Source organism: Argiope bruennichi, chromosome 1 (assembly GCF_947563725.1).
Source record: "Argiope bruennichi chromosome 1, qqArgBrue1.1, whole genome shotgun sequence".
Taxonomy (NCBI): Eukaryota; Metazoa; Arthropoda; class Arachnida; order Araneae; family Araneidae; genus Argiope; species Argiope bruennichi.
In genome coordinates this window covers 70,269,986-70,297,759 of record NC_079151.1, presented here as the reverse complement: position 1 = coordinate 70,297,759, position 27,774 = coordinate 70,269,986, and the positions used below count along the sequence as shown (strand labels likewise).

At 26.4% G+C, this 27,774-nt stretch overlaps 2 protein-coding genes across 2 annotated transcripts in view; one reads left to right on the top strand and one right to left on the bottom strand.

Annotated features, from left to right (window-relative positions):
* The window catches only part of LOC129963425 (dual specificity mitogen-activated protein kinase kinase 1-like), a 28,137-nt gene extending 18,717 nt beyond the window's left edge, over nt 1-9,420 (top strand). Inside the window, exons 9-12 of the mRNA XM_056077786.1 lie at nt 454-526; nt 2,462-2,523; nt 3,313-3,358; nt 5,417-9,420. Of these exons, the coding sequence (XP_055933761.1) occupies nt 454-526; nt 2,462-2,523; nt 3,313-3,358; nt 5,417-5,530 (295 nt within the window). The 3' untranslated portion in view covers nt 5,531-9,420. The remainder of the gene's footprint in view (nt 1-453; nt 527-2,461; nt 2,524-3,312; nt 3,359-5,416) is intronic.
* Nucleotides 9,421-9,946: 526 nt separating this feature from the next.
* LOC129959701 (cartilage oligomeric matrix protein-like) overlaps nt 9,947-27,774 on the bottom strand; it is a 594,738-nt gene continuing 576,910 nt past the window's right edge. The window contains exons 21-25 of the mRNA XM_056072616.1: nt 27,576-27,663; nt 16,501-16,684; nt 13,810-13,907; nt 12,317-12,456; nt 9,947-10,800 (exon numbers count right to left, since the gene is read on the bottom strand). Coding sequence (XP_055928591.1) covers nt 10,628-10,800; nt 12,317-12,456; nt 13,810-13,907; nt 16,501-16,684; nt 27,576-27,663 — 683 coding nt within the window. The 3' untranslated portion in view covers nt 9,947-10,627. The remainder of the gene's footprint in view (nt 10,801-12,316; nt 12,457-13,809; nt 13,908-16,500; nt 16,685-27,575; nt 27,664-27,774) is intronic.

The following is a 27,774-nucleotide window of genomic DNA, read 5'->3' as shown; positions in this document are numbered from 1 at the left end:
AACAGCTCAAATTGAGAGTCATGAATGAATTTATATTAGATGAAGAAGGTTAAATCCAATTAAAGATTATATCAGAAATAAGAATTCAACTATTACATTGGAACCTATTATGGAATGAATTATGAATTATTTATTTTCACAATATATCAATAATGTCAAGCATTTTTAATTCTAATAAATATTGTGTAATTAATTATGATCTTATAATTAAAAACAGCACTTCAGCAGTAGAAAGAATCAGAGGTAATTTTTGATTGATATTCTTGTTATTATATTTTAAGAATTGGTGCTGTTTTAAATGAAAACTCAGAAAAATGATGTTGATTACCATTTTTAAAGGTTACAAAAAATAATTAAGCCTTTAACATTGTTTTATATTTCTTACATTTTTCTTTGGTAAAGATGTATAAATTATAAGCTTGTACTAAATATTATCTTTAAAAACATAGGTAGTTTCTACTTACCATACGGAGATGGTCCTCGTCTCATGTCAATATTTGAACTGCTGGATTATATTGTTAATGAGGTAATAATATGTTTTTAGATTCTAATTTATTTTATATACTTTTTCCTAAACTAATAAATTTAATATTGTATGTTTTGATATTGATTTTCTTTTTTGATAATCATTATAAAAAAATTATGTTTTTAATCTAATTTTTTTTTTAAAAAATGTTTACTATAGTTACTAAATAAATGATAATAAAAATGCATGCAATTATAGAATATTAATAAAATAGATTTTAGTTTCCCAAATACTGGTGCAAACTTTACTATATGAACTGAATTAAATTTTCTTTTGATTTTCTGTAGGAAAAGATTTGGGCTACATTTTGCATCCTTATAATCCATGAATATAATTTAAAAATGATACTAAATTTAAAAAAAAATTGTTCTGAAATTGGTGTATTAATTGTAGAAGCATCTGCTGCAGTTTTAAAGTTTGAAATTAGTACTAAGAAGATTTACCTTTATAATTATTAAAATGAAAGCAAACTCAGTATAAATAAATAATAATTTGAAGGGGAGAGGACCTGAAATATTAAAATGATGATGAATAATTAAGTATTTTCCTGTTTAACAATGAGTATCAAATTATTAAAAATATAGTGTAAATGTTTATTCAATTGAAAATTTATCATTAAGTACTTTTATAACATATAAATCCATTTACACAATAATAATTTTTCATCATGACTATTTAAAATCGTTTTGTATTTTTTACCCTTGAAAAAATAGTTTATACTTTCATTGGCAGATTGTTTTAATATGGAGAATTTCAGCTAATCAGTCTGTAGTCTCTGTTCGTTACTTTTCTAAAATAGAAGAGACATGGCATATCTTAGCTTTGGGATCTTAGTTTTGTGCATAAGGGATCTTAGTAATTGAAATTTAATTAAAAATTTTTTGTAGTAATCAATGTTTTAAATTATATCTAATTTTATTAAAATTTCATTGTGCAAGTGTTGCTGGAGTTTCATTTTCTCCCAGTGTTGTTTTGTACGACCTAGAGTAAATGACCTTGAAAGCAGTTTTACAAGAGATTAATCTACTTACAAAAGTGTGATTAAATGATAATGCTTATGCTCACTTCAAGCGATTTTTCATCTGAGTAAATAGATGTTTATTCATTTAACATAGAATACTATCAAATTTAATGAATAAACAGTTATTTCCTCAGATAAAACCTTATAAATTTGCTTGTGCAGTCTTGCAGGTAAACATATCTAACGAAAAAATTTCTAAAGAATTAAAAATTGAAATGAATGTCTTGCAGTAAATAGATTTTCTTAATCTTGCTTAGAAGAGAGGAATTAATTTTAGCAATATGTCATCTACTTCATCAAGCTATTGTTTTTAGCCAATAGGCATTGCAAATATTGAACTATCATGTTTATCATTTCATTTTGTTCTCGAAGCCTTAGTTTATTTAATCATTATGTTACTGTGTCAATTGTCTATTTATATTCATAACTGGTCAATTAATTTTTTTTTGTAAAAGTTGTATTTTAAGAATGGCAATAAATTTCTTTACCTTAATCAACTCTTAGGAATTTATAAATTTCTAATGAAATTTATGTACACTGGATTTTGAAGTAAAACAATACTAAAAAAAAAAAAAAAAAAAAAGTACATCTAATTATTACTTTCATAAACAGGATGAAGTGTAATTGCTATTCATTTTAAATGACTATTTAAAGAAGCAGATTTTATCATTTGAAAGTTATTTGTAAAAGATGTTATTTTTGTACATTTTTTTGAATTGCAGATTTTACTTTTAGCTGATTTCTGAGGTAATGTATTTCAATATTTTTGATTTTTCATCTGCAGTGAAATGCATTATTGATTCAAGGTTAACGCTGCTATTAAAATTTTATTTTGGAAGAGCAAAATACTTTTTTCTGTTGAAGTTGCAGGATAGCTTTTATTTTGTTTTACTTATTGGTTTATTTTTTCCCAGCCACCACCGTCTGTACCTTCGAGTGTTTTCTCCCCTGAATTCAAGGATCTCGTGGACAGATGGTATGTTATTTTAAAATTTGATGTTGATATTATGATAGGAATGTGATAATTTTTTTAAAAATTATTCTTAAGGGATTAAATAATGTAATAATAGTATATTATAATATATATCTTGGGCATTATTTTCATTTTTTATTAGTTGCCATAAATATTTTATGAATTGCCATTTCTCACTCAAAGATTTTTTTTTTATTGCATGATATTAAGTTTCTAATTAAACAGCATTAAGAAATGTTTTTTAACAAAGATTTTATATCCTTCCATCCTTTCTTTTTATAAATTATGTCTTAAAATATCTAAACAATAAAATGAGTGAACTAACTTTAAAAATATTTGTATCTTAGATAAGGTTAGAAAGCAATTAGATATTCATGATTTTTTTTCTTCACTTGTTTTAACTTAAAAATTTAAGCTCTATTTGTAATATTTATTTTCAAATTAATTTTATGTCTACCGATATAGTTAGTTGTGACTTTATGTTTCAGATCTCAATCAATTCTTTTATCATTGGAATTAATAAATCTCTTAAATCTAATAAATTTCAAAATATTTTAAAGAAAATACTTTCTAATATGAAATTATTGTAATCATAATTGTTGAATGTTTTATTTATTGTTTAATGTCGATGCTATTTAAAATGTGCTTTTTTCTTTTCTTTTTTTTTCCGATTCTTTATGACAAAAAAAAAAAAAAAAGTTTTAATATTTATTTTTCTAGGTTCTATTTACACATAATATGCTTTAAGTGTAATTTTGTAAAATTATTTTTCAAATAATTTTTATTCCTTAGTTTGAAGAAAAATCCAGCTGAAAGAGCTGATCTGAAATTCCTAACTGTAAGTATTTGATTCATTTTTCTTAGTTTAAAAAAATCTTATTTTATATTAGTTCTAGATATTGTTTAGTTATATATACACTATGCTTATTGTGCGATTTCTGTGGTTTGATATTTTATAAAAATAACTATTGCATAATTCATTATTTAACCAGTATGATACTTTAATTAGGATATAAATAATTTGATTCGTAATTTAATTACTATATTCGTAATTTAATTACTATACGTAATTTAATTACTATATAATTTAATTACTATATTACTATATTTTGAAAATGCTAGTATATTTCAATGAATTGCATTGATAGATTTTTAAAATATTTTATTTTGCAGCAATTTTCAAAGCTAATATGATATCAGAAAATACTAAAAAGGGGGGGGGGTATTCATACAGATTTATAAGATTAGATTTTAGATTTGTTTCACTGAAATTAGTGATTTAAAAAATTTCTTGTCTGTTTTGAAAATAGCAATTAAAAAGGTCTAAAAAATTTTATGTTTCTTTTCATATTACATGAATATTTGTTCTTCAAATGCATAAAAATATATTTGAATCTAATATAATAATAATAGTTGAAAACTTGTAAATTATCTTTATGACATCAGAAAGAAAAAAAAGTTTTTTTTTTTTTTTTTTTTTTTTTTTTTAAACATATGAAACAGTTAAAGTATATGACTTATAGAACAGTTTTGCATCCAAAAATTGTGTGATTTTTGAAAAGTTTTGAACTTTTATTTATCTTTGATAAAATGTAAATCGCATAAAGTTTCTGAGACTTCATTGAAGCATTTGTTTTTGCTTTTTGCTCTGTAAGATATTATAAGTTTCAGGCATGCTTTCATTAAGAATTATTTTATTTGTGCAGGTATTATATAATATTGAGTACTCGCATTGATTTGTAAATGATGAGATTCATATTCCAAGTGATTATCTTGCTATTTAACCATGATTGGTTGCAACTTTATCAGTAAATCTAACCTTAATTTGTAATCTAAATAACTTTAAGTAGCTTTAGTTTGGATGCAAATTCATTAAAATTGAAGATGTAAGAGTTGGAGATATAAATTTTTTGAGTTTTATAAAATTATTCTAGATTTATTTGATTGTCTGAACAGAAAGGGAACGTGAGAGAACACAGTAGAAATGAAAATCTAAAATTCAAGCCAATACTAAATATAATATGCTTGCTGAAATCTCAAATATGTTATGCAGATTTAATATTGTTATATGTTCTTTTATTTGTTTTTTCTCTTGTTAATTAAAAGGACTAAAACTTTAACATTCTGTAGATTTTTTTTTTTACAAATGATTTTCTATTTCTTTTATCTTATCTTTAATCGGCCAGCTTTTCTAATTTGATTGATAAATGAATAATTGCTTTTCATTTGATTACTTAATTAATTTATGAATTAACTGTATTCTGCTTGTAAGTTCTTTAATTTATGCATTAAAGAAGAACAAAATTTTTGTAAGTGATTTAAAAATTGATGGACTCCTATATTAATTATTTATTTAATTGCATGGTATAAAATTTTAAGAATGATTATAATTCTTCAGATTAAGAAACATACATATCTGGAAAGAGTTTTGTGTTTTTGTACTTTGCCCATTACCTAATTTTAAAAATAAAATTTTTGCTGCAAACTTAAAAGTTATAATGAGAGGCAAATATTTTTATCTCCAATTTGTTGGTTGATCTCTTTTTTTTTTTTTTTTTTTTTTTTTTTGCCATAAATTACTTCATTTTAATAAAAGTTATCAAAATTGCTTAGAAGCAATATTTGTTATTTTCTTAACTTTAGTTTATTTTTTCGTTTGATATTAATCAGCTTATAAAAACATAACCCTCAATTTGTTGCATCAATACAGCAATAAACATAGTATTGGTACATGGTTTTGTATCAGTATTTTAATATATGTTTTTTTATTTCTTTGCCATGAAATACAGTTTCTGAAGCTTTAAAAATTATTGAATAATATAGAATCTTTCCAAAACTTTCATTTGTATTTTAATTTATGTAGTTAAATTTTTTTTTAAATCATTTTTGTTCCTAGACGCATGCATTTGTAAAGCGTTCGGAAATGGAAGATGTGGATTTTGCTGGTTGGGTCTGCCAAACAATGGGTCTTGATCCTTCAACACCTACAAAAATATCCCCAGAAGGGTAAAATGTGGGGAAAAAAATGTGTATACATTTTGTTTCTTTTAAGCACTTGGATACCAAAGTCATTGGAGGTATTATGAAAGATGTACCCTCATTGTTATATGTATGCTTCCAAAATTTTGTGTCATATAGTCGATGTTTCCTTAACATTAAATCAATTCTTTGCTTTTGCAATATGCCTATATCATTATGGTACTATCAATTTTGTTGTATTTATAATTTTATGTGCACCTATTTATTTAAATGAATGAAAAATGCTTCATTTAAACATGCCTTGTGATTGATATTTTTTCTCAACAAAGGCAGATTTAATATCATTTTTTGCCCTATGTTTACTTTTTTCAGTATTTTACTACTTTTAATCAGTACTTTTATGGTTCTGATTCGTTATTTCATCTGCATATCTAGTCTTTATTTTTGCATTGTCAGCATATCTGTGCTCTTTATTACAGACAATTAACTGGAAAGTTATTAACTTTATTAATTTCTTAATTAAGAAAATAGATTTATATAATAACATTTTTACATGTTTATTCTAAAAGCCTTTTTTGTGCATTATTTGCAGCATATACATCCTAATAAATTGAATAAAATAAGCTGAGGATTGAAATAAGTTACATAAATAGTTCTAATGTTCTTGATTTATTTAGCTGTGAAAAGCTTTCTAATTTCTTTAGACAAATTTTACTAATCAATAATATTTTTCCCATACCTTTTTATATTTGTTTCTTGGATTATGATTGATTTTTTTGGATACAGAAATGTTGGCATTGCTGATCGCATTTCTTTTTTTTATATTTTAGTTCAATATAATTTATTGGTCATTTTAGGGTTTTTCTCTCCTTTTATATTGTACTTTACAAACTTTATTGAATCTTCCACATACTTTGTGAAAACCAAAGATTGTCTGGTTATTGCATTTATATTTTTGTTCAATTCAGTTTTTATAATTTATTGCCTTAATGCAAGACAATTATTTTTTTGCTTTAACATTTTCCTTCTTCCATTTTAAAAGTCTGGGGACAATTATATCTTTCATCAAATATTATTAACACCTTGTTCTGAGAAGTATATAAAATGGATTAAATGGTTGTGTCAGTGTTTCATTGTATCTTATTTAAATAGTTCCAAACCATCTGCTTGATTGTTGTGAATGTCATTGTTCCACAATAAAACTTAATATTTGTGTTGTGAATATATGTATGATATATATATGCATAAAAATTTTCACATATGTCTATTCTTGGTGTTACTTATAGTAGTTTTGCATTTCTACTCTTTATACCAAAATTTTTGGAACCTGACACTTATGTTTGAATATTTATGTGATATGACAATTTTACATATTTGTTAGGTGTTTGGAACTTTGTATTTTTCTAGTGTAAAGTTTGTCTATTACTTGTTAATGGACTAGGACTGATAGTCGGTGGTATACACACATGAAAATTTAATCTCTTTAATTGGATGGGAATTTATATTTCAAGTTTGAATTTCATAATTATACTTTTTAAAAATGTGAATCTATGTATAATTTATTCAGTAGTAAGGTCTAAATTTTTCTGTGTTAAGCATTACTGTTTCTAAAATTTTTAATGATTACAGGATGTATGTGAATTCAAATATTTTTCTACTTTTAATATTATGTGTATTTTAATTATGCATATCATGTGTGTGTTTAGGATGCTGCGATTTTGCAGTGCTTCTTTACATATGTGTTTTCAAGCCAAGCTTATATGTATGTGTTACTTATATTTTCTAACTAAAGCATTTATAAAATTGATAGAATATTTAATTTTTTTATTTAAATTTCAAATAATTTCTTAATACTTCATCGTTGAAAAAAAATCTATCAATTAATATTTTTAGTTTTTTTCAGTCTATGAAAATATTAGATTTTTATAATGTATATTTTTCTAAACCTTCCCTCATATTTCAGTAGTCATTTAAAATGTGTTAGTGTTATATGAATAATACATGGCATTAAAAAATCATTTTGCAATTTATATAAGCACATTTTTAACTTGCATTTTAGGTACAGAACTTAATGGAAAAGGTCTGTTAAGTTCGGTTTTTGCTTTTTGTCTTGTTTGATTCATAATTCATTTTAGTTTTCATGAACATCCTTTAAACTTTAACTGTGATACTGAACCAGCTTTACTTGATTATATTTATTTACAGTTTAGAAGTCATAAAAAAATTTTCAATGGGTTTTATGTTTATAATGAAATTTATTAATAAATAATAAAATTATTACTTAATCTTTTGCATAAAGAAATAATTGATTTTCCATCTCTTCTTTTTGTATCTGCATGATGGGAAAATGTATGAAAATATTAGCAAAACAGGCAGCTTCTGATGTGAAGAGATTATGAAGTTATAAGAAAAAAAATTATGGTAAATATTTATAATATTGAATACTTCCAAAATTCAATGTTGTATATGTTTTGTATAAAAGCTTTTCAGATATTGTATCTGCACAATATATTAAGAATATTGCTGTTATTAAAAATTTTAGTTATTGGTCTATTTGAAATCTAGATTTTTAGATAATATCTGCTTCTTGTTAATGTAGTGATTATATTGCACTATATTTTTCATTTGTAGTTATTGTTGTGTTAATTAAGTGATGACATATACTTTACTTGTTATTATATAATTATTCAATATTACTTTTTACTATAATATATTAGTATCCGAACTATTGAGGAATAGGAATAATTTCTTTCAGTTTAATGCTAACTTATTTAAGAAATTTTCTGGCAACTTCATAAAACACTTTCACTTATTCTTTGTTTTAACCAAGCTAATTACCCACAGCAGTATGTTTATTTTGTGTGGTTTTAAATTGCTTATTATAATTTTGCCTACTGATTTAATTAAAAACTGTTTTATTTTCAATTTTTATATCATGCATGCAGATGATATTTTTAGTGTTTAATTCATCTTTAAGAGCTTATTTGCAACTAAGCTCAAATGTTATTATATGTTATGAGAGTTTAATATTTTTTTGGATGCTTTTCAAATATGTGTGTGTATATATAAGAAGCACAGTAAATATTTATATATCATGTGCAACTATATATTCTATGACTTCCTTTATTACAGAGCATTTATTTTAAAATTCTTATTACACTTTAGAATTTTTGTGTGGTTTTTTTTTTTTTATGATATTATATCTTAAAATGTAACTGATTTGCACAGAAGATATGCAAGGATTTAATGTGAGCTGTAATATTTCTGCAAATATGCATTTTGATGTTGCATTTTGCCCGATACCTAAGTGTTAATGTGTTTTCCTAACAATACTGTGTGCCAAATTTTTGTGTGCACCTAAAATAATGAAAACAATCTTAACTTCCTAATAACTTCCTTTTTTCTTCATAGTGTGTCTTAATGTAAAATTGCACATAAGAATTTAATTGCATAATTATTCAAGATTTCTTCTTCTTTAAGAAGTTTTTTCGCTGGAGTTATTCTAATTTTGAATTTATTATCCAGTAATGATGATTTTAAAGCTAATAATAACCATATTTTAAGAAATTAAAATTTGGTTTATTTATTAGCTATTTAATAAACTATATTATTAAGGTTAATTTTTCTTAAAGGCGTGTAAATATATTTTTAGTCTGATAACCAATGGAAATATTATTTAAAATTCTACTTTCTTAAAGATTAGTGTGGATATTTTTTTATCAAGTGCTCTCTGTTTATTAGCAAGAATCTATACAAAACAGTTTTATTAATTTCAACTGAAGTGACACTTTTCATGTGGAATATTCCTTTTCCATGATTCTGTATGCACTTCAGTGCTTTTTGACAATCATTTAAACATTCCAATTTTGCATTTTAGTGTTCTTATTGACAGTTAATGAATGATTTATCTTTGTGTGATGTAACAATAAATTATTCAAAAATGTCACCTTTGTTTTAACTTTCCTAAATGAATTATATACATTACTTTTTTTAAACATTTATTATTGTCATTTCAAGATAAAAATTACACATAACAGTTAAAATTTTATACCTTTTTTTTTTTCTTGTTTACAAAGAATTCAAAAATACATCACAATCTTCACATCGTGTCATTCCTAATAAGAAAACTGCTAGCGCCAGATTTTATATTTCCTGTCTTCAAAATTTTTAATATCCATCTAACAATGCAATACACACATGCTAATGATTATCGCATAATAGTTATAAAAGTGTTGATTTATAACATTTGATATTAGTTTACAAACACTTTTAAGTGGAATGTACCTTTAGATCAATCAATAAGTACAGTGCTAGTATAATGTTACATTTATATAATGTTACTCGAACCATTTTTTCCTCAAATAAGAAATAGTATTACAAAAGTATATTTTCTTATGATCTAAAACAATTTCAGAATTTTAACTATTGCATTTCAATGTAATTGTGATGTATGTAAAACAAACTTTTTTTTTTTAATTCACACATTTTAAATAAAAAAAATGTATAATATTCAGAAGTAATGACTAGCATGTTGCATGAGAGTATTTCTATATGATATAATGAAAAGCATCAATGCATTGAGAACTTGCATTATAATATACACAGACACACTTAAATATGAAAAAACATGGGTCTTTCACAGATTTTAAGGAAGGGATATGTTATTTTTTGGTCATGAAAAATTCACATGATATGGCATATTTAATATTATGTTAATATCTCAAATTTTACTTAACTGAAGCAAGAATAGAATTTCAAGCATTATTATTTAAACTTGCAAGACATAAGATAGTAATGCTTATAAATGTTGTATTTTTCTCCCTCATGAATTTAATATTTTCTAATTCTTTTATTAATTACAAAGAACATATGTAAATACTGAAGAACAGTAAAATATAATTCAAATAGTATTATAGATTTTAGCATATTTTTCTTCACTTTATGGATTCCAGCATTTTGTATTACTACCTTGTCTTGCAGGTCATTTGAAAATTAATGAAATTCAGCACTTTCCTTTTCTTTTTTTCCCCTCAAAATTTTTAAGCTGCCCATGAACAAAAGTGATATCTTTCTTTATACAACACCGATCTTGCTTAAACGGGATTTTTTTTTTTCAATTATTTGGAGTTTACCTCCCATGTCTCACACTTCTGTACTTTTTCTTGTTCTTCTCTGTAAAAGCTGTGAGTGCAGCTGTACGTCTACCTACTTGAACAATGTCAGATGGTCTTGTGGTATCAATGTCCACTTCTCCTTGTAAAAGCTTCGGTAAATCATAATATACAGCAGCAGGAACAGCCTCTGTAAAAGACAAAAAAAAAAAAAATTGTGTAATTGATTTTTACTTTTTCATATATAAAGATAAAATATTATAATCATTAAAAAAAATTTTGAATTCAGGATTTTGACAAATCCTCAGAATGCAGACCTCTCTGAATATAAAAAAATGCATTTTTGGAATTATGTCAGTCTGCTTGAATAAAATAATTCAATGAAATTTTGGGTTTGATATACCCAAAATTTTATTTTGATATACTTTGTATTTTTCAAAGTATATCAAAATTTTTGATATACTTTGTATGATCTCTACATCAAATTTGTAGTTTTCTATCAAATCTTTTCAGAGGAAATCTGTATGTCCAGCTGCCCAGATATAAGTTGACACAATAACTACAAAGAGAATTGGATAAAATTTGGTATGCACATTTAATATGTATAGGTATGTCTCAAATTCCCCATAGGTTGGTCATCTGTACTTTCAAAAACTTGTAAAAACAATAACTCTAAAATGTAACGACTTAAACTTTTGTGACAACAGTTGTAATTCTTCATCAAATTTTGGTTTTAATCTGCTAGGTGGTAAGACCAAAATACACATACATTTTTTTTAAATACTTGTGTATTAACAACATCTCAATGATTAATCAACAATGATTATATACAAGTACATAAAAAAAATTATCATGTAGCCTACTTGTAGTTTTGGGTAGGTACTCAAGAATGCCCTATCAAAATACATAAGCAAACAAGATGTCTTTATGCTAATAATGCATATTAGTTAGAAATGCTTTAATGTAGAAGATGATCTTTACTTTGAATATATTTGCATTATTAAAGTTTAAATAGTTACAAATTAATAAAAAGTTCCTACAGATTTAAACTGGAGGAAAAATCTTATCATAAAAGTTCACTTCTACTTGCTTTTCTTATTAAAATTTCCTCCAGGCATAAGATCCGAAATATTTGAATGGAATTGACAATTGATGGATAGCAAATTTTTATTGTAAATACAGTAATATGATATCAAATAAATTTCACCTCCTAAACTGAAAGGCACAGAGTAATTTTGGGACATAAAAACTATGCAATGATATATATATTCAAAAAATAAATCAGTAACTATACATATTTTTATATTCTTAATATACATATCTTGATGTAATATAATGAAATTATGACATTTAATTTTTTAAATCCAGTTTACAATAAGCTTTTCAAAAATTAGTTATGACTAATTATTTAGTAACAATCTTACAGTGCTTTAAATATCATTTGCTATTATCGGAAAAACGATGTTTTTTTTGGTTTATTAAATTCTGCTAATTACTAAAAATGACGATTAATTTTTTCAAACAAATCTTTCAATATCGAATTATGCAAAACATATATTTTTTATAAAAAAGTTTAATTCTGATAAATGACCAGATTAAACTGGCATGGTATAATCTATCAATTTTGTTTTTGTTATTTTTAATTAATTTTTTTCTCAGATGATATATTATCACAAATAGAAATAGTACTAAATCATGCAACTTACCATTACATCTGTAGACTAAATCAGACCAAATGATTGATTCTTGTGAAAAACAGAATACACCCAGTCGTCCACCTTTCAGTCTGTTATCAAATATATTTCCCGAGTCAGCCACCATATTCTCACCTTCAAATATTCGCAGTCTGAAGACAGAAAACATTTGTTAGAAACATATTTTGAAATTAAATACAATACACTCCCGATTATCCTGGTTAATGTGGCGGAAGGGCAAACTTGATAATAGAAAAACCTGGGTAGGTAGGAGTTCTATTAACTCATTTCTTTGTCCATCAATAATAGAAGACACAGTTTTTACTAAAACTCACTATTGTAATAGGTATTTTCTCACTTCTTATTGAGTACATTTATCTGAAGCCATGTAGAATGTGAACTTGGCCTAGTGAATCATAGAATCAGTTGCTGGTAAAGCTTCGAGTTAAAATATAAACTACCAGTACAGAGTCTTCTATATGTTTATATACTGCACTGCAAGTTTCAAGAAGCTTCACTGTGGTACATTTAAAGAGAATTAAGCCTACCCCCAAGAACTATTTACAAATACTGCATGTACTGTGTAGTTATAATCGGGAACAGCAGTAACAATTGAGGTCATTACATACTGACGAAACAATAAACTGCTGCCCTTTTTCTATCACAACTTGTATTTTGCATATGACACACAGAAGGAGCATAGCAGATGCCCACTTCCTATGCCTTGACAATGTTGCCAATGCAACGCCCTGCCTTCCTTATTTTATTACGAAAAAAGAAAACTAAGCCAGATAGTTGCAAACTGGATACTCGAGAGTGTACTATATATTTAATTTAAAGCTTAGAGAACTAAGTAATTTGTTCTCTTCTAAGACAGAAGTGAGGAAATTTAAGCTATATGAGAGAATTATCAGGCTTTTATCAGTAAATGAAATATATTCTTTTATCTTTTTTTAAAAATCTTATAACTTATCAACCTATTAATATTTTATGCCCATTTTGTTACCTCAGCATTCTTTACATTGTAGGTAAAATGAAAGTATGTCTAATTATTTTATTATACATATTTTACAACTGAATTTTTAATGAGACTCAGAAATTTTTTGAAAGAAAAAATACTTGAAACTTTATGAAAACTGTTTTTAAAATACACTTTAATTGCTGCACTTTTTGTTTTAATTTGAGATGTATAATTTATTATTAATGGAATCTTAAATATATATTGTTAAATTGAATTGCTGTGTGCTCCAAGAATATTAGTGTTTTATAATTAAAACTACACAAGTGTAGAAAATGTCTATTTACTAACAGTTCTGAAAGTGGAAAAAAATGATTAAAATATCCCATCCTTATTACAAAATAAGTCAAATTAAATAAAAGTTATAAAAAATGGGAGGCTATAAAATAATACTTTTTGATTCAATAAATCATAATTTTTCCCTCTGCATTATTTATTAATTTTTATAGGTTATTAAATTATTGATCAAATATAGATAGATTTGTACCTGATTAATCCAATTTGTGGTCTGTGCAAAAGTAACCATCTATAAGCAACCTTTTCTTTCCAACCAACATTTCTAGGATCTTTCCATAACAACTTAACCTAGAAAAGTAATTAGGAAGATGGAAGCAAAGTTCTGTTAATAAGGAGATATTACATTATTTCTCTAATATAAAAATGAAAACAAACATAGTAACTAAATTTTTAAGTTTTTTTTAGTATTAAACGAAAATGATTCCAAGATCAGAGAAGAGGTTCAAATGTTATTGACACCTTTCAAAGTAATCAGAATAATATATGTATGTTGGATAAATTTACAGTTTTTAGTATATTATTTTCAACTTTTTTCAATGTTAGTGTCAAGAATATAAATGGATTCTGAAACTTGCCAGGGATACAAATGGACCAGGAAACTTTAAGGGAACTGGGATATTTTCAACAACAAAATTGAATTATAAATAAAGGAAATCATTTGCAAATAACGATTATAACTGAGTTAAAATATAATGTAGAAAGAATGTAATGCTCTCATTATAAAATAGCACTAAGGAATTGTCTTTTAATAGCAAATTAAAATCTATTTTAATGTGAAAATTTACAAATATACAACTTCAGAATGAAAAATTCTGTGTGAAAATCATCTAAAAATAGTGTAAATGTAAGTAAAGATTCAATAAACTGGAAATAAATTCATTGTAAATAATGCAGCTTGAAAATCCAAAAATGCATCACATTGTTCATTATAAATAATATCCCAAAAATATACAATTGCCTACAAAAATAAATTGATAATCATTATAGTATAATATTACAAAATATTATATAATATTTAAAGAAATAATATCTATAAATATTATAGATTTAAATGCACAATAAAATGTATTGTATTTTGAAAGGAAAAAAAAGAAGAACCCTGCTTATTTTTAAAAGTTAATTTATTAGCCCTTGACATTTCAAATCTATATTATATATATTTACATTTCTGGTATCTGTTAAGTGTTCTTTTATTTTATGGGACTAAAGTTACAAAAATCGCTTCTTTTTTTCTTTTTTTTTACCTTGATCTAATTTGTTCCATACTGATTTTACAGCAATGAAATTTGGTATTATAAAGTTACAAAAAAAAAAAAATATGGTGTCTGTGCTGCTTTATAAGAATATCAGGTAGCAAATATATATCAATAACTATGTATATACAATTTTTAACTCAAAAACATCGACTTTAATATGAGCAGCACTGTCTAAACTTGAACTAATGAATGATTATAGAAATATTCCAGAGAATACTGAGATGATTTAAAGGAATACTAAAATTAGTGGCCATACTATATATATATATATATATTTTTCTATCTTGCAATCCATTCTAAATATTTTATTTAGCCATGCAGATACTTATATACTATTTTAAAATCACTAAATAAAATTCTAGTTTTAATTAATCAATTAACTACATTGATGAATTGATGCAATTATTTCAGCATATGCAAGGCATCTCAAAAAAAGTGTTCATTTTTTTTTTTTAATTGCACTAGACATATACTTAAAATTACAGTGTTTAAATTTAGAAGCTCTGCAATTTTATGAATAAACTTTGAATTTTGTGAAAGCTGATAGTAAAACGTTAGCATTCTTTACTCAGTTTTTAAAGTGTTAAAAGTATCAATTTGTAAAACATTTTTCTTACATTTATCTATGTACACAGATTTTCACTGCTGTTTGTAAAATTTGGGAAAATATTAAAAGACAAATTTAGTGATTTAGATCACTTTTTTATACCTTCGACTGGAGTTTGAAAAAAATTTTCTGCTATACATTTCAGAAAAAACATGCATAACATAAAAATTATTAAAAGAACAAAGTAATAAGTCATCAATATTGATCCGACATTATTTGCAGATATAAACCTTCAATTTTTGCGAATAGAACCTTGATACTTTGAATGGACAAATGATGAACGTAAGGTAAACATTTTACTAATTGACACCTTTACATTATGGAGTCATATAAAATTTTTGTAACTTTTTATTATTACTGCTATTCAAATCACGGTTTTTATTTGTATATAATCGCCCATCTTATCTAATGAAAATTTGTAACTGGACACATACTGTCTAGGTGCAATATTTAGAGAAATAAATGCTTATTTTATTTTTCGGAGACACTTTGTATAATTTGTAGTTTTATGCACAGGTGAGCTTTCTTTGAGATATTTGTGTGTGGGTGGGGAGAGAAAATACATTAGCTGTATTTAGCACAGTAATGTGCGTCAAAATTAAATTTGACAAATATTACTTTACTAATGATGAATGTAACTAATTAATGATGAATTTATCACATTAAATAAGAGAATTAATTACAATTTTTTGCATCATTCCTTCCACAAAATATTTAGATTTACAGAGAGAAAGACCAAGAAATATTTTCTGATTTGAGGGTATTAATGTTGTGATCCCAATGGGTATGATAGAAATGTACGAAAAATATCGTTTTGTCAAAAGAAAATTTCATGATGAGAGGACAAAGCTCATTATGACAATCTATTAATTGACTTAGGTAACGGCAGTTAATGGCTAGTCTATTGATGTAACAAACATAGAACAAAATACACTAAAATATAGAACCAAATCTTACGTTACTCAATAATTTTGAGAATCAGCATTTTATTGATTTACTGAAAAGGAAATTTGTTTACCTGCTTATCAGTGTCGCCCGTGTGCCATAGCGAATTTCGAAGCATTTGTCCAGGGCCTGTGGAAGAAGTGACCAGCTTCAGCTGAATTCCAGGTTCTGCAACAGCACGGAAAGGAGTTGCTTGCCAATAAGTCTGGGTGCTTTTCTTCCACATGACGACATAGAAATTAGCATTGTCTTGATAACTAAAGATACAAGAACATATAGTTTTTTTTTTTTTTTACATAGAAGTAACATTAGTGCAATAAGCTATTACTAATTTGTAATACTGCTTCTTTGCGCGGTTGGTTTCCTGGTAAAAAAGAGTTTTATAAATAGCTCTGACGAATTCTGAATAGATAACAGACCAATGACCCCCCCCCCCCTCCTCTCCAGGCTTTATGGCAAAAATGAAGGATCCCGAATATTCGATAATCTTGACTATATCACCATTAAGGCTCAATTTCCTCCGTTTGTGCTATAACATCCAATGCCCTGTAATGGAAGCTATAAAAAGTTAAGACAAACTGAACATAGAATCAGTTGTAGACGTTTGGAGAGATGCGAATAATTGAATGAAGTTTCTCCCAGCAAGTTCTTTCTGAGTGTTTTGTGCTATTTTACTCCAAATATTGATAGTATTCGCGTCGGTTGAGTTCTGGAATTTCCTGTAACAATAAATTATATATGTAAATAATTCGTGGCCTGGAAGAAGAAACTTTTTAAATTTTAACTTCGATTTATTTCATCACGGGAGCCATAATTTGTACTGGGGAGAAGCGAGACGATGATAAAATGATGTCTATTTATATTAGAGCAAAGTCGCCGAACTTTTTCCTTTCAGTGATTTTACTATGGGATTCTGATAAGGATTTCTTTGCCACGTGTAGATTTAGGCAAAAAATCTTAGGTATCTTTTTAAAAAGATGTGCAGGTGTTAAGGATTTTTATCCTGTTGTGGGAACGACGGAGTCATCAATTTTGTAAAGCTTGTATTAGAAATAATTAGTGGGGAATAAAATGGAAACTGGATCAGGAAATAAGAGAACATTTCAGAATGAAGTTAATATGGGCTAATTTAAAATAAAAATTAGGAAGTTAATTAGGATATAAATTAAGAGATATCATTATATATAAAGAGCTAGCTATATATATATATAAAGTTCGCGATTCTTTTACACAATATGCATTATTATTTATTGTTAAAAGGTTGGCCGTAAATATGATTTTTTTTCTTGTTTCTTGTTTGGTAATTTTTTTTTTTTAATTTGTCAAAATAAGATTGCTTTTTATAAAAATCCATTTACATAAGTACCTTTATTCTATTATCCATTTTTATAACAACATACAATATAAAATAATCAATAGCTTCGATTTAGTGATTGCAATTAGAAGTAAGAAAAGCGAAAAGAAAAAAACGAATTCTTCAGATATATCTTAACTTTTATTATTAGAGCTTTCATAAACGGTATTAAATGATTTTTTATTTGCTGATGTTTCTGAGTATTTTTTGAAATTAACGAAAAATTTCATAACTATGAGGCTATTATCTAGAATGAAAGTTGCCACAACGCGTTCTTATTGTATGTAGAAAACAAATATCATAAGAAAGATAAGTCTAGCTTCGTATGCTATTTCTTTAATCAGTTAATGAACAGATTTATAATTACGATATGTTAAGAATTTATTCTCAAATATATTTTTAAAATAATTGTATTGAAAAACTTTTTAATTAAAAATCATTACATGTAACACTTGAAATCTTAAAATAAAAAAAGAATCACACACATTTCCTCAAATTGGTTTTCTATTTTTCGGTTTAAAAAATACTTTTAAGGGCGATTTATTTATTTATTAAATTCAGAGCGAAATAATGGAAGTCTATTTTCCTTATTTCTCAGGAAAATTTTCTAATTTAATTTCACAATTTCACAACAAAATATAAAAGTGCGATTCGTTTATTTCTATCTTCTCCTCACCGAGTTTTAAGATTGGAAATTGTTTATAAATTGATAGTTCGACAACAAAATCAAAAAACATTGTTCAAATTCGGTTTTAATTTTTACTGGATAGTTTTTTTTTTTTTTGAATTTTAATTTTGAAATCGATAAATTAGTTGTTATTTATTTACATTTTGCATATTTATGAACATTTATTAAAGAAATTTGAACGCAGAAAGTATTTCTTATTTGCGATCATTTGTTATGAGATCTTTATTTAACGGATTATTATCGGAAAAAAATTGCAGTTATTTGCAATATTCCGAGATATTTTTTATATAATCTTTTTCTCCGCACAAAAACATGCCTTAAATGCATGTTTTTTTTTTTTTTTTTTTTTTTGTTTTTTTTATAGATACTTTTCAAAGTTAATCTACTGTGAAAATCATCGTTTTTTGTTTTAGATAAGCTTTGTAAACATTTTCAAAACATTAAACTAATAATTTATTATCTGTTGCATTTTAAGATGAGTTTATAAGTATATGAAAAAGTTTCATCTGTCATTTGATTTGTTCTTTTTATGATTTTTTATTTACTGGAGATACGCAAACTTCGTATTGTTAACAATTAAGAACAGAAAATAGCTATTTTTTTTTCATTTAAAAAATGGAGCCTTATATTTTCTGACATCATGCGAAGTTAATAATTTTTACATTCTCATATACCTAGTATAGATAAAGTATAGTAATGGTTAAAAAATTCGAGCTGGAGATCTTGACGAAACTCTAAATTTTAGAACTCTCTGAGTTCAAACAACGTATTTTTAGAAAATGTCTGCCTGTCTGTGACAGAGATAACTCAAAAACGCCTTAAGTTACTCGGTTGAAATTTGGTATACAGTCTTTACACTATATTTGCAGATTTCTATCAGATTTTGAGTAAAATTTATTTCGGAAGAAAATGTCCGGCTGTTCGACTATAAATTAACAGGATAATTACGAAGCGAAGAGACCTAGATAGGTAAAATTTGGTACACAGATTTAACATCTATATTTAAGACACCAGTCAAATTTTGAGCGAAATCCATCTGCGGGTTGATCGCCTGTATGTCTGTACTTTCATGAACATATATACGTGATAATTCAAAAACGAATGATTTAAATATCTCACATTTGATATGGTATTTTGTGACTACAAGTACAGTTTTGTGTCAAATTTTTGTTTCAATAGGTTGAGAAAAACGTGTCTGAAACACAAATTCAATTTGTGGATACTATTAACGCCATGACAGAGATTAATCGCCAAATAATTCGCCAAGAATAACACGATGGATTCAGTACAGATGCTAAATTCATGCCAAATGTTAACACATCGTAACTATTTCACATCAATAACATGTAAGATGTTCTCTGGTATGACAAATTTCTTAGAGAGTATGGGAAAAAGTTTTGGGTAGACCACCCTCCCTGATTCGTAAAAAAATAAAAGCGAGTATGTATACCATCTATATCTATACTTATAATAAAGCTCAATGTGTGTGTGTGTGCGTGTGTGTGTGTGTGTGTGTGCGTGTGCGTGTGCGTGTGCGTGTGCGTGTGTGTGTGTGTGTGTGTGTGTGTGTGTGTGTGTGTGTGTGTGTGTTGGCGCTCTACAGGCCAGACCGTTTGACATACAGCTACCAAATTTGGTACATGTATACCTTGGAGGTTGGGAATGTGCACCTGGGGTTTCTTTTTTCGAATTTTTAATTAGAATTTTAATTATTAATTAAAAACTAACTTTCCCCCCAAAAAAATCTTCCATTTTCCCCACCGCCAACTTTTCCGCCAAAAAAATCTTCCATTATCCCCAGCGCCAAACGAGAAAGGCTTCAGTTTTTTTTTCTCCCAACAGTAATGAGGCTAGGGTTAAAATTTTTCGGCGGATTATTTCAATCGGTTCTGTTTATTTTCTTAATGTTTGATGCATTTAAAATTAAACATTGTTAATGAATCAATCTTTCAGATTCATTCTGAAGTACTTTTGAATTAAAATAAAACAGAATAAAGGAAATTAAAAATTTCTAATCCGCATAGCGTTACCCCAACTGGCGTAGAAAAAAATCACGTATTTGCGTTACGTAACCGGCGAAGAAAATTCACGCATGCGCATTCTGTTCTGATTGTTGCCATGACAACGTTATCAATGGATGATTTAAATTATTTTTGGGTTAGTTGCATGCTTTTGTAAGTAAATTGTATTTATGTTAGTTATATATTTTTTGTATATGCTTATAGTTTTAAGTACATCGTTTTTTAAGTAGTTTTTTTAAAACCTGTTTTCAACCGTTTATTTTAAACGATTCGTTTTATTTTCTTAGTGTTTGATGCATTTAAATTTAAACATTGTTAATGAATCGATCTGCTCATAATGAATCTAAGAAAATTTTGTTGACCAACTCTTGAGATATTACATAAATTTAAAAAGATATTCTTTAGTGCCCATAAAGTTTAAACGCTGAGTGACTCTATTTTCAGTAATCAGATTATAAAAAAATGCTTTGTTTCAGTAAAAAATATTATTATATTAATTGAAGATAAATTCTTTCCACTTTAATTTAAAGCATAAATTCTACGGGTGCTAACAGAAAATGAGAGAGATACATATTACGTTATGACTGAAGGCCTTTATAATATTATGAATGAATTATATGATAATCAAAATTTGAAGTTTTAAAATATTTTGATGAAGAAGCTATTAAAGTAGAAATTGCATAAAATATTTAATTATTAAAATTTTAACGAACATTAAGATTGGCGAACCGGCTGGTCGCCAAAGGCGGCTAGTAATAAAATAAAACATCAATGTTAATATATAAATTCAGCAATAATTAAATTTACATTGCCTCTCTAATCGTCAATTATCAGTTTATTTAATAAATGGAGAAAATTAAATATTACGCACAATCATTAGATTTTAATTATTAGCTAGTGCTTGTCTGGTTCAAACTGTTACGCTAAATTAATGGAAAATATTATTTTTATTTTGAAAAAAAGAATGTTGATTCTAATAATGCAATCAAGGGCACTTCTCATCTGTTTCTCAATATTTCCTCGAAGCAATATAAATGTATAAATGCTAAAACATATTTTCAAATTCTTCGCTAATCTCAGCGCATCTACCAAAATGAAAAAGTGCAAACAAAATGTCATCTCCAAGAGCCCTTTTTTTAAAAAAAAAAAAAAAAATCTATAATTACATGTTTAATTAGCGTGATTAATTGCCTTTTATTATAAACACAACAGATGACTGGGTAATGTTTTGATTCGTTAATAGCAGCCACCATCCATTACGGCTATATAGATAAACAGATAAGAAACATCTTCGACACTTTTCTAAAATTTCAAGTGTACTTAACGAAATTAATCATCTCATACTTAAGTCTATGTAATTAAAGAGTCTTCCCTAATTTAATTAATTACTTTTAAGTACATGGCCTTTGGCTCTTAACCTCTTTATCAATTTTTTTTTTTCCACCGGAGATTACATTTCCTTAATATGTTTTCGTTGTTTGCTACAAACGCGTCTTGAATCGAACCACCTCTCTATCAAGAGCACGTATAAAATATATTTTAATTTCCAACACCTTCGACAACAAAGGCCAAACACACAAAAAGATGCAGCGCGGAAGTTAAAAAATCATATTAACAATAGATTATCCTTTAGGAACACGCCTCACCTGTTCATGGTGCTTTTCTTTCTTCTCTCATCCACGCCATCTTTTTGTCTTCACAGCAGCAACAGCAGCAGCAGCAACCAACTCATTAATTTTGATCTCGTAAAGTGTAATTAAATCTGCCCGCTCATTTTTCTCGTTTGATAAAAATCCACCTTTTCTATCTCGGATCATGATCTCAAGACTTGGGGTATCTCCCCCCCCCCCCCAAAGCCATTGGAGATGTGGGTCTCAGCCATACACCACGCGTGGCAAGTAAGCAATTAATTGCCCCCAACGCAAGGTGCAAGTTCTGGGAAACAGGTTAGAATTTCCTAGGCAAAAGCGGGCCATCATTAGAAAAGTTGATGGGGAGGGGGGGGGGGGCGAACTATAATTAAATTTTCGCTTTAATGGCCTTTAATTGCGGATGCGTGCTCACGGTGGCGAACGGAAGCTCGTGGTTACTGGGAATCTTAAATTTATTACAACGTTTGAAAAGAAAGGCATTGTGGTAGTCAAGTAAAAGCACTTCCTCTTCTATTCTGTTTGGTAAGAAGTGTAATTAGCGAAGGTTAGGGTTATTCTATTATGACGTTAATAGTTAGTTTGGCAGGTGGTTGCTGATAACTGGAACCCTCCAGAGAGGCTTTCAATTGGGTGAATATATCATTAAAATACTCGTTGTAGAGAATATGGAAGATGGGGTCTATTTTTCATGTTTTGAATAAAATTGCGTTGGAAGCGACAAATGAATTTTGAACGGTTTCGAATGTAATATTAAGAGAAGGTTTGTTTGTATAAAGTGAATTATATGAAGTGCACTAAAAAAATGGAACTTGCTGTCGCGAGTTTTATTATTATTAATAAGGTCTAGATTTATTGTTTAAGAAATAAACTGGTATATTATATGCTAGTGAAATATTGATAAAACTTTCATCTTAATTTTTTAAAAATGAATTTTATTTCTTTTGGTTTTATTAAATACTCAATTAATAAGGATCGATTAGTAAATCGATTTAGTAAAGTTAAATATTCATGTTACACCATTTTAAATTTCAGACTTAATTAAAAAGAATAAAAGATTTTGGATCCATAAATTGATATCCGAATTCTATGCATTTCATTTAGAGCAATTTTTGGTTTGAAATCTTAGAACTTACAAGAATATGAAAATGTATAAACAGTATCCTTTCATATTAGCTGCTTAAAAGGACATTTTTTTTTCTTACAATGATATTAAATTGATTTGCGTGATTAATTAACAAATCAAGGCATTTTATTATGAGATGAAATAAGAAACGAAACATTTAATTTGCGTTACATCAAAAAGTTTGGTGAGAATTTCTATCAACTTTCTCAGGTATTGGCAGATTACTAACTGGCAATTTATAATTGTAATTAATTTGCCAAATGATAATAGTTTAATAAAATAATTAATAATAAAAAATAATTTATTAACAATAAATTAGTTTATAATTAAATAATATATTTGTAGTTATTCAGAAACAGTAGCTCTAATTACAATGGTAAAATACAATATGATAGGAATTAAAAATAGAAGAACAAATTGATAAGCATGTTTCCCATTGTCTTAGAAAGGATTAAAAAAATGTTGGCTGAACTTTTAATTAGAAAGGGAGGAAAGGATTTGTTATTCAAAGCTTTAAAAGATTTCAAACATTTTAATGCTGCATACGTACATCTACTTCAACAAAATGTAATGCTCACCTTCCATTACGCATCATTTCAAATATTTTTTTTTTTTTTTTCAAATTTGTATTGATTTAAAATCCAATATATTTGTCTATTTATTTTCAAAGTCGACTAACTTGAATTAAATTCCCATATATCTCAAAGAGATCGTATTGCTGTGACTTTGATATTACAATAAAAAATTAATCAAAAAATTATTTTTGTGATATTAAAAATAAAACTTGAAATTGGGCTTAAATGTTATCAATTATCAAGCACCCGTTACTGAAAAATTCCAAATAATACAAATGTTACAATTTTATTTTATTCATTTTGATTGTTTTAGTGAGCATTTTGAACAAAGAATAACATTCCGAAAGATTCAGATAAAGAGAGGATTAATAACCATGGTAACCATGGAACAAATCTCATAACAAATTACTGTTCTTTTCTATTTTGGAAAGATAGAAAAGAACTTCGTTAACAAAATTATTAATCAAATGGCTATTGCTTGAATATTAATTATCAATAAATTTAACAATTTATAAAGATAATTAGATGGCCTTTTTTGAATATTGTTACGTAAATATCATGAATAAAAATTAGAATATTGTTAGAAAAAAATGATAAATATCAATCTTTATTTTTTTTAATGATTCATTCAAGCATTAGTTTTAATTCTAAAAAATCATACATTCAGAATACTATTGACTAGCCCCCCCCCTGATTAATAGAGGATTCGATGAATGAAAATAAATGTGATCTTTCGGGGCTTACTTACATCTAGTCTGGCGCCATGTCCCCCCAACCCCGCTCCCGTTTTTTATTGACATTCCTAATAAAAAGGCTGGAAAATTAAGTTTTATTATGAGTACTTTCCATTCATTATTTTATCTTGAATTATATGTCTAGGTTATATTAATCATGAATATATTTTAATAATATTCATGATTCGATTTTCAGGAATATAATTTCTGATAATCTGTTTTACTACCAAGATAATTTTTTTTAAAAAAGGACTCTGATACATATGACGCTATTATAGAAAATTTTTGAAATTTATACAATTTCTAGTTGTGCTATTATCGAATGTTCGTTGCCTACTCGGGAATCGAAATGCAAAGTTATTTCTTTTTGCATAAATATAAAGATTTAAAATTAAACTCCTTTTTTCTTTTCATGCAAAAACAACAAAAAAAAACCTTATCTCATATGAGTTTTGTTATAATTTATTTTATTTAATGCATAAAATAACCACCAGCTCTAAACTATAAACTAACAAACTCAAGTTTTTAATAAGTCCTTATTCCCACTTAACCTCTCATTTTTCTCACTTAACTTAAACCATTTAAATTCTAAAAATCTTGAAAATAAGATCTTATTGGAAACTTAATTTTCTTTTAAATACAATCAATTGATTCCTTAATTTGAGCCCCGTGGCAACTGTGAATTATGTCACTGCTCGATTATTGGCGCAAAAGTCGTGTTTTAGCAAAAAGATCCGGGAAAATGCAAAGGAATTAGTAAACTCAGTAGAATTTGCGAATTTTCTAATTCATATTAATTATGTTTAAAAAATGCACTTAAATTTGATAATTACTATTTGTCAAAATGTTAATACGAGGTATTATCAACATACTTGACTTTATAATTTCAAATAAAAAATATTATTTGTTAATTATATTATTAGTAACTATTATATTTGAAAAAGCCTTATCGAATTATAAATTTCATCTCTATTAACCGAACTTTTGATCGTCTAAAATAATTATGGTCACGATCACCTTAATGTAAGAGGCTTACGTATTAAAGGTATCCAACTAGGTCATAAAAATGAATTTTTCCAGAAAAAAATTGATTTTTTTTAAATTTAAAAATAAAGTCCAAACTTTGTAGATTCCAAAACATATTTGTCTTTATATATGTAACATAGAACTATAGATACAGTAGTTTCAATAATACACAGTAAATAAAAATGAAATCGGAAATTGTGTTATTTTTAACCGAAAATGAGTGATTTATTTTATTTTTGCCATAAAGTTCTCCAAAATAATATTTGATATGTTTATATTAACTCTCTACATACTCAGCCAAATTTTGCTTATTTTTAGCATTTCTGTTAAAAACATGAAAACTACATTTGTTTCCAGCGCATTCGAATGAAATAATTTACAAATAAAATATCTAAACGCATTTCCTTTAGAATGAATATTTCACTGTGATTGATTCAAGGAAAACATGATACCTCAAAATAAATTCTATAAAATTTCATGAAATTTGATATGCATTTATCCAAAACGTTTGAAGGTGCGATAGACTGCTGATTTTAAGATAGCTTCAATTAGAAATGTTTTATAGATACTGTAAGTTCAAAACAGACAAATTTCACAAAAAATCGTTAGAGGCAATTTCAAATGCTAACATGTTTTATTTATTAAAATAACTTTTATCTTGTGGTCTGTTACATTTTATGTGGTTTGAGCTATATTTTAAGTGAAATAAAAATTGTGAAATAAATAAATAAATTCCAGGTTTTAAGTGAAATAAGTTCCATTATTTTTTAACTTATGTTTTTCCTAACAATGAAAATTTTGCAAAATTTTCATTAAATGTGCAGTTTTTTCAAAAACTGAAGGCAATCAGTGTATTTTTTTTTCTTTTAATAGTGACCTTTCAAGTCTGCTTAACTATTTGATGCATTAAAAAAAATTAGGTATCATTTTTAAAAAATTCGTCTCCGAACCTAATGGGATACCTTAAGTTACCAGAAAAAACTAGTAAAAATAGCAATATTTACCTTGTATTTCTGTAATTTATCAAAAAGTTTCAAATCTCTGGCTAGAATTTAAATCATTCAACTGAGTCTCTCGAAATTCATTTGAATTTAAAAAACAAAAATGGATAACTTTAAAAAAATGTTATGAATGATCTTTATAATAAATAAAACCAGAGAAAAGAATCTTCTTCAAAGAAATGAAAAACTTAGAATTTTGATTTATTTATGAGGAATATATTTCTAAAATACTGTGCTAGGCAGATCATTTTGAGAAGATGCAGCTATACAAAATGTCACTTTTCTCATTTTTTTTATGCCTTATCTTAGTATTTAATTATCATTAGAAATAAAAGAAAAAAAAAACTTATAAAATAAAAGAAACTTTTTCAGAAATGAAAACGATCTTTTTCTTTCTTTTCTTTAACGATGGTTCCGAGAGATTAAAAATAACATTTAAATGAAATTAACGATTTAAAAATAACATTTTACTTTTGAAAAAGGTAAAAAAAAAAATGAAGTAGATGAATAGCTGATACGGATGTTAAGTTAAAGAAAAAAATATCCGAAGAATTCTGAATGTTTTCTCAGTTGCACTAATCTTTTCTTGAAAGCATAAGTAAATAATGCATTGCATTGTTTCTTTTCCCCCATTTTTTTCCTTTAAACCTTTCAGGATCAATTTTTACTAAATGCAGAATGAAGAAAAAGTAATGAATGAAGAAAGAAACGAAATCAATGAATAAATTATCACTTAATTTCTTCAGTCCTTTGATAATCAAGTATTTTTTTAAAGCTGCTTTACTAAGTAGCAATTCAGATTCAAATTAAGAATTTTTTTTTTTCTCTTTTTTACTTCAAAACTCATGTCAATAATCTCAATTAATCATGCCCTCGGTAACCAAGCATCAGTAAATACCGGTATAAAAATACATTTGCGAATGAAAAGAAAAACATTCTAAGAACTTTTTAACCTGTGTCGGATATATATATACCTGAAAATGAATCCTACGTAATCATCATCGATTTCAGTATCCACAAAAAATGTGCCTTCGAAGTCTACTCCACCAAAAGCGTGGAAACCTAAGAAAATAATAAAATAGCGATTACAAGATTATTTTTATTATTATTATTATGAAAATGTTCTAAATAAATTTTAAATTCACAAACGTGTTTTTTTTAAATTAAAAACAA